The sequence below is a fragment of the Camelina sativa genome, chromosome 3 (genome assembly GCF_000633955.1).
Source record: "Camelina sativa cultivar DH55 chromosome 3, Cs, whole genome shotgun sequence".
NCBI lineage: Eukaryota > Viridiplantae > Streptophyta > Magnoliopsida > Brassicales > Brassicaceae > Camelina > Camelina sativa.
The window spans coordinates 14,862,800-14,871,798 of record NC_025687.1 but is presented as its reverse complement, the minus strand read 5'-3'; the positions used below and the strand labels follow the sequence as shown (position 1 = coordinate 14,871,798).

General features: G+C 30.5%; 2 protein-coding genes and 1 pseudogene across 2 annotated transcripts in view; 2 read left to right on the top strand and 1 right to left on the bottom strand.

Moving 5' to 3' along the window:
* Positions 1 to 314, bottom strand: part of LOC104778978 — a gene marked incomplete at its 5' end in the record, with an annotated part of 860 nt that extends 546 nt beyond the window's left edge. The window contains 2 exons of the mRNA XM_019240208.1: positions 45 to 159; positions 268 to 314. Coding sequence (XP_019095753.1) covers positions 45 to 159; positions 268 to 314 — 162 coding nt within the window. The remainder of the gene's footprint in view (positions 1 to 44; positions 160 to 267) is intronic.
* LOC109130545 lies at positions 720 to 1,886 on the top strand (annotated as a pseudogene).
* Positions 2,569 to 3,937, top strand: LOC104777125. The gene is made up of 4 exons (XM_010501336.1): positions 2,569 to 2,844; positions 3,151 to 3,249; positions 3,387 to 3,547; positions 3,655 to 3,937. The coding sequence occupies exons 1-4, from the start codon at positions 2,742 to 2,744 to the stop codon at positions 3,772 to 3,774; spliced, it is 483 nt and encodes a 160-aa protein (XP_010499638.1). The 5' UTR covers positions 2,569 to 2,741; the 3' UTR covers positions 3,775 to 3,937.

Below are 8,999 nucleotides of genomic sequence, written 5' to 3'. Positions count from 1 at the left end.
AAAAAAAAAAAAAAAAAAAAAACAGAGAAACAGAACAATCTTACGAGAGATGAGAAGAACTTGGCAGAGATGGCGGCAAGAGCTGCATTGAGACCATCTGCGATTGCCCAGATGTATCCTCTTCTTTGCTTCAATTGTACATCAGCCACCGATTCAAACCTATTTGTATAAATTTCAAGATCCATATAAATATCACTTAATTAGTTTCAAATCGAACTGGTTTAAAAGAAAATTGAAGTTCTGGGTTCTTCACCACTTGACATATACCTGCGACTGCTGCAATTTCGGATTTTGTTTCCGGTAGTTTTACCAATTTGAGAGCATCAAATCTGAAATTGGAGAAGAAGAAGAAGAAGAAGAAGAAGAAGAAAGACAAATTGAAAGCTGAAGAGAATAGTGTAAGAAAAAAAAACCAATAAGATCTGATATGGGCCATAGGCCCATCATATAAATTCGAGCTAAGGTGATTTGATCACCAAAAATTACGAAAAAAATAGGAGTGGGAAGCTGACTTTGCTAATCATTAATATTTTTAATCACCAAAAAGTTACTGATTACCTTTGTCTTTTTTTTTTTAAGAATATAATTTGATCCAGTTTCAGACTTTCAGTATTATACGTTCATGTATGCTAACTTGTAAAACAACTAGTTCAAATTATATATTCTTTCTAATTAATTAACTCAAATGTAGTTTCTTTTTTAACCGTATATGTAAGACGATGGACTATGGCAGTGTTAAATAGAATTTAACCTCCTGGTGGCTTGATTCATGCATTGTTAAATAGAATTTGGGGTAGAAAGTGTAAGAGCTTTATGCGTTAGATGGTTCAAGATTTCTCTTCCATATCCCGGATGCTTCAACCAGAGCTTGGGTTCTACAAAGAGGACTATGGCATGTTGATGATTGTCTTATGTTTGTTGCTCCTTGGTCTGCTGCAGACACTTTTGATCTTCCGGAGATAATCAACTATTCCTGTCTGGATAACACTCAAAAATATACCACACAGGTTATACTCAATTCCAGGAATTAGTCATATTGCATCAGGTTTAGGTGCTTCTATGGCTACGTATAAACCAAGACTTGACCCTTCCTTAATGGGTGAGGCCAAGATATTGGTGGAAGTGGAGCTGAGTAAAGCTTTCCCTACTAGGATTGCTGCAGCTGACAAAAGGGGTAACATTTCTATGGTGAATGTTAAATATGCTTGGATCCCAGCTGTTTGTGGAGATTGTGGACAGTTAGGGCATAAGGTCTCCCGTTGTTTGCACCCCCATCTGCAGAATCAAAAAGTTACCCATCTGGTTACAAAAGATGTCACCGCTCCTACTATTGTAGGTATTTCTAGTCTCACTATTTTGGTATCACCAATCACTCTTCCATCCGAGCCTCTAGTTACTCCCATTACCACAGCCACAGAACTCCAACTCGATACCGCAGTTGAGGCTAGCCATTCCAAGTCGTAGAGGAAAGCACCGAGGTGGCAGATTGTCACACAATTGTTGAAGCTGGAATCGTACTGGAGGCTGTTTACTCAGTTGAAACAGTTACTGAAATTGCAGGCTCACATGAACATGCTCTTAGTGAACGTGAGGTAAGACATGTCATGACTAACAACAGGTTTAACCATTTGGGGTCTTCGTTTTCAGATGGAGAGTCACTTGAGTCAGATGGAGATTCAGTTGAGTCCGATGATTCCGACACTAAGTCGAGATTGTTGGATCAAATGACTCCGGCTGGACAACGAATTTTGCGTGAAAGACCGGTTCAACCTTCCATCAAAGCTAAGGAGATACAAGAATCTTCTACTGCTCGAGGTAGGGGTAACCGGGGACGTGGGAATCGTGGACGCGGAAATTGTGGACGTGGGAACCATGGGCGTGGCTAGTTGTCCTATCATGAAGAGATAAGAAGCTAATTAAAGTGGAAGATTTGGTTACCCTTTGTAATATGGGCATTTGTCTGTATTAGTTTCTTGTTTTAAAAATTGTACCAGTCATGGCTTGTGTATCACTAAATTGGTATGAAAAAAAATGAAAAAAAAGAAAAAAAGATGAAAGTGGAAGGAAACACAAAACAAAAAGAGTTTGATGCCAATAATATAATAAATAATGTTATTAGACAATCGCCGAAATTACTATCTTATTCGAGCCGAATTCATGCAATATATAGTCTTGTTTTTTCCGGTGAACATGTGTAATTTTTCTTACTTTTGGGTCTGTTAAATCGTATAATCACTCTATCGACAGCAAAATATAGTCGGCATGCAATGAACTTTGAAGCATGACACGTAGTATAACCAAAAAAAAAAAAAATTGCAGAACACCAAACAGAAGCACAACACGTAGTAGTAGACTAGTAGTACCCATAATATACATCGATCTCTACTGAAGTCTGAAAATATTTTGAAGTTCTTTTTATTTATTTTTTAAGTTTCTCGCGTATAACGTGGGAGATATTTTACTTTGAAGTGAGGAACTAATTAATTTGGCAAATCTTACAACCTAACGACTATAAATTAAAATATATGTGTGTAAGCATAACACGTATACAAAAAGAAAATTAAAATATCTCTCTTCACTAATATTGTAGTATGTATATGTGTTATCTTCACTAATTTGAACACCTATCTAAAAGACTATATATATATATATATAATAGTAGGCATACATATCTAAACATAACACGCACTACAACAGAAAATCAAATAAATTTCTTTAGTGAAGATCAACGAGCTAATTTTATGGCGATATCTCAAGCCAAGCCTTTGCTGCTTCTTCTTCTCGTGTCACTCTTTCTCTTACCTGCTTTGGGTAACAAAACCAGGTTCTTCGGAAACTGCGACAGTAAGTATCTATTTTAATGTTTGTAAACTACTTTGATTTCAAAAAAAAAAAGTTAAAAGAAAACTTAATCATATATAGTAAGGTGTTCGCATCATTTTATTTTTGATTTTTCGGGTTTGAACTTTCGTTAATTGACGATAACAACTAATTTTATATATTATTATTCATGAAGCAAGTCAAATCAGTAATTTGTTAGATCATATATATATATATATATATATATATATAGTTTCTAGCTTAATTTGTTAGATCATTATATAGCTTCATGTTACAAATATAGTTTCTCAAGATATGTATTGTTTCTAGCTCAGCATCAGTATCCCGCTATACCCACTGCTGTGGACATTTCTCCATATCCGGTTTATCGTACCCATAATGCTAACTTTACAATAACCGGCTATACAAGTAAGTAATTCCCATATTTTTTCATGATACTCGCAATTTAATTTGAAGTTGATATTGATCTTGATAACCAAGTATTTGGCCCTAAACATTATGATGCTATAATCTCTGATCTTGATCACATATCTTGGTGTAAACAGAGATTGCAATCCCTAGTGGAGTTAGTGTAGATCTCTACTTAAGGGGTCGATACTTCAGACCTACTTACTCCCTTTGTGATATAACGGCATGTCCTGTTTCACCTGGCCCTTTTGTCCTTACTTTCACTAACGTATTCACTTCAAAATATCAAAAGATGAAAGTAAGTTTGAGACAAATTCCATAAATATTTCTGCATTTGGTTGGCTTTTCTGTCTAATGAGACCTTTTTTTTATTGTTTTTTGTTTATTTTTGGATTAAAACCTTAGGCGGATGTTATGGTTAATCTAAGGATCATGGAGAAGAACATGAAAGATCCAATAATGTGCATGGGGTTCTATTGTCCATTCACTGGTTATGTGCCGCATCTCAGTCAAGTTACCGAGTGAAACTATATACATTGTTTCAAAGTCTTTTATTACTCGATCTCTCCCCCTCTCTCGTTAATTACTCTTTGTATGGTAACCCTATAGTTTGTAATCCTTTATGGTTTCTGTGTTGTCCAACAAATAATCAAAAGAAGAGCTAATAGACACCCTTAGCTGTTTTTGATTTGCTTTTATCTCTCTGAACCACATTGGATGTATATTTAATAGCTAAGATTCAAAATGTTGGAAATTGTAGGAAGGGCTGCATTGAGCCATATTTGTACTTAAATAGGCTTATGATCCATTACATAAATTCAGAGCCTATGATATATAACCTTACAGAAAAATAATATCATGAAATGTTTTTTTAAAACTTGGTTGTTAATATTTGGTATAAATGTAATGACTTTGATTAAGAATTGTTAACTACAGTAAATTGTTAACTACAGTACTAAAGCAGACTTTGAATAACAAGAATCAACTCGCACCATGATGTGCCACAATAAACAAAAAGGATGTATATCATGAAGCCATGCATGTAAACTTCCATCACCATAATCTATGCTTACAAGATTTATTTATCAACTTAAGTTAGAGAAAAGAAGATATTAATTTATCAACTGATCTATGCTTATATGATATATGTATGTAAAAATTATTAACTGAAATTGCTATTAGATAAATATTATAGCAATCAACTCTTATCAAATTTTTGGAAAATAATTCGATCATCCAAATTCAAGATACTGTCATGTAGCTGCAAAAAAAAAAGATACTTTCATGTACACTAGTTCAAATATACTTAAAGGTTGTATTCTTTGTAAATAGTTAACTCAACTTTAGTTTTTCTTAATCGTATACAATTAAAAAGATGAAAGGGATACGAAGACACAAAAGTTGGACTTTGATGCTAGTAGTAGTCTAATAAAAGTATTAGACAAGATATGTGGGGGTGAGGGATTAGGGAAGAGTTTAGTTGGTGAAAAGTGAAAACCTTCGTATGTCTTCCACATAATCATTTCATCATTAGAAGCATATATTTGTGGGTCTAATTATTTGTATCATTATCCTAAATTGTGATAAAAATTACGAATATCCACTTTTAATAACATTTTTTAAGTTGAAATTTGATGTAAGTTAGAAAGAAAGGCGGCATACTTTGCTTTAGAGGTCGAAGTTAATTGGCTACGGACCTAACTCCTACGGTACTTTATACTTAGTACTAGTATATCTTTGTTTTAGTTAAGTTATTTTGCCTAAAGGGCTTATACAACTTATAGCTTCGGACACAATTATAAAACTATTCACGAAAAACGTTTGTTGTATATTTCGTATTCTAATGTGATTATGGATGACTGAAGTCGTCTTTTGCGTGCCTTCTTTTGTTCTGCGGTACGAACTCTCTTTTTAGATTAGTTTTAACAAGAGACGAAAACTTAATTGGACGAGAATTGAGATGTAGCAATAGCATCTAAACATTTATAAACTTTTAAGTTTAGAGATTATTTAAGACATATTGTGGACAGGACGACAGGTTGTATATATTGTGTTGTGGATACCCCCTATAGTATATTGTGTAGTGTAAACACTAATAAAAAAATATCAACAAATGAAAATTAATTGGACTAGATTTGAGGTGTAGCAATAAAGTCCACACATATGACATACCTAAGTTTTTAGTTTTGATTAGGTTAAGAGATTATCAAGATACAATTGTGGCCGAGTGGTCGCAGTAGTTAGTGATCATCACTTGATATACTTTTGAGTAGACTGAGTTAGTAGTTAACTATCACTTCATCGACTAAAAAAAAAAAAATAGTAAGAACATTTGTTCGAAATATTACCAAACATAATATAATTCAAATTCATGTCCTCTTTTTTAGCATCTCAACAAAATTTATTTACGAAAAATGTTTGGCTTATCTGTCTAAACAAAATCCGATAGTCATATCGACAGTAAAGTCAATGATAAATACGTGAACAAGATTCAGTAAAGCTTGTTTTGTTAGCGACCAAGACTTTCTAATTTGATGTAGATTTTGATTGGTGACAAAAACAAACCTTTACTATTTTATACAGTTTTGATTTTTTACCAATCACAAAAGCTTTATCAATAACTTTATTAAAAGTTTTACAGCTTTTTTTTTTACAGCTTTCATCCACACTTATTTCTTACACCTTTGCATTATTCCGTAAAAGCTTACAACTTTAGATTACAACTTTTCTATACAGTTTTGACTACGTTACCAACCAGACCCGTAACTTATTGACCTACGTACAACCCCGTAAAATTAACAAAAATTATAAAACAAATTTTCCCACTTTGCAGTTTTTAGTTAAGTTTATTTTCTCTCATAGTCATTTCAGCACATGCCTTTCTATACCCCGTAAAACAAATTTTCCCATTTTTTGTAGACTATATAATAGATATATTTATGTTTTTTTGGTTATAAACTTGTGACATAGGTGTATCATAATATAGGGGTTAGTCTGATTTTTGGTAAGTAAGGATAGTATGGATTTAGTTAATTATAGTAACATATAAATCAATTATAGGTAACATTTAAAAGATAAGGAAATCTCTCAACCTAATTAAAACAAAAATATGTGATTCTTCTTTAACATTTATTTTATTTTATATTTAAATTATTTTATTTTTTATCTAATATATTTAGTTAATAAAATATATGATTTTTCTGCATATGATGTAATTTATTTTTTTTAAACAGACAAGCTCAACTGATGAATAAAAAAAATATACAAAATGCTCTACATCACCTAAGAAAACTAGGCAAAGATTCAAAGTCATATTAATAAAAAAGAGACCAAAAATGATTTTGAATACGAATGAGCAGAAACCATGATTTAGGCATTGAAGCTAAAAAATTTATGCATTTTATTATGGTTATTTATTTTAAAGAACTTCAACTTTTAATAACTTTAAAATTTCAAATGTATAATTTTCAAAAAAAAATTAAAGATTATTAATATTTCAATTATTAAAACATTCATCTTCTTATAAAATGTTTAAGATATGAATAATATTTTAACTTTATAAGAAGTTCAAATATTATAAGTATTTCAATTTCTAAACTAATAAAATTTATTCAAACATTTGAAATTTTAATAATATATACAAATTAAAAATATCACAGGACTGATTATATGGCAGGACATGTTTGAGTTGATATTAATAGAAAATTAAAATGTCATTAATTCGTTGCTACATGGGTAAAATATCATCTCATTATTTTGTGAACTTTTTAAAAAATAAAGATTATTAGTATTTCAATTATTAAAACATTTAATTTTTTATAACCGTTTAAGATATTAATAATATTTAAATTTTATAAGAAGTTCAAATATTATAAGTAGTTCAATTTCTTAAAAAAAAGAAACTTTATTAAAACATTTTAAATTTTAAAAATATGTTTAGATTTTTATGAAGTTTTTTCTGCGGTGTACAACGAATTAAAATATCACACGACAAGTTATATGGCTAGACATGTTTGAGTAGATATTAATAAAAGCTTAAAATGTCATTAATTTGGTGTTACAGGGATAAAATATCATCTCATTATTTTGTTAACAATATAAATATTAGATTAATAGACGTATCTAATTAAATCGATTAATTAATATTGTAACAAAATAATTAATATGCGGTATAGTGTAGGTTAAGTCATATAATTAACAATCAAAATACAATATATAATTTTAAAAAATTAACAAATCAAATAAAATTAACAAACCAAAATTAATATTTTTATCAAATAACTTAAACTGCAGTGTACTGCGGCTCAAAATCTAGATCTACTAGAATAAATCTTACAAAATAGATGTTATTTTCATAAGTTATATTCAACATAACATAATGTTTGAACAAAAAACAAAAAAACAATCATATTGTGAAAAAAATATAAAACACTTTAAATAAAAATTACAAAATAAATAAAATAAATGGTCCAATTCTAGTATATATATATATTGCTTATTTAAATGAAACAACGATTCTACGGTTTTATAATGTTTACTATTCTAAATCTTGGAATTAATTAATGTAAAAGGTAATTCGTGAAGTACCTAGCGGTGCGAAATATTATGATGCTCTCTCTCTACATGTTAGTAGTGTATATATATGAGACTACCAATCTTAACCCCAAATCTTGGAAACGTAATCTTTAATATTTTGATATTTTCTTTAAAAGCACAACAGACCATAGCCTCTATCTCTGTATCCAATTTAGGTTCTTAGGCACAGCCTTAGGTACCAACTCTGTCAGAGTATTGATGTCCATATTGGTATAATAATTGACGTGTGAACCTCCTCTTACAGCTCAAATCAATGATCTAATTCTACTATAATTTTTGGAGTTTATCCCTTTCTAATTCCTAAACTTAAATCGAAGCAAAGGACACTTTGTGTATATATATATATCAAGTATCAACATATACTTTTTAATTCAAGAAGTTAACCAATCCTTAACTTTTTTTTGTTTTGTTGCTTAATGGCGTAATTCATTAGTCATTACCTACGCACTTTCGCTAATCATGCCTCTATTTTTTTATTCACCCCAAAAGTCCATTCACTGTATTCTAAGCTCTTTTGAAAATATTCCGTCGATCAAAAGAGATAATCTATATTACAAAACTTTATGAATCTATCATCTAGTTTATTTAAAAAAACTTTAAAGTCGCCAAATATTAGATCGACGAGCTTCTATGCTTTCTCGTACGTATATAGATTATACATATAAAAAAAATCTTACTTATTCTTGGCAAATGATACAAGTATGTAATCTATCAATAGGGTTTCGTTCATATGAATTATAATAAAAGACCGAATTAGTCATTCTTTAAATGGTTATATCATTTTTATTTATGTGGACTTGTGATAATTAATGATATGTTTGCATTTGTAGAGTCGTATTCAAAACACGTCACGGAAACATACATTACCCTACACTGGATCACAAAAATTCGATATAATTTCTGGTTGAATTTAATTAAGAGCAACAAAAGTTTGGATTTTGTGGGCTCTAAGAAATTTACTAGAGTTTAGAATGTAAGTGAAGAGCCAGAAGCCATAAGAAAAAACAATATTTTTCATGTTAAAGTGCTCAAAGAAAAATACAAAAACTAAAGGAGCATTAAGGAGACAATGTTCGTAAACAACACCCAGTTAATGCCAAGCTGCATCATCACCATTAAGCATGTCTCTTCTTTATTTTACCCATTCATTTTTT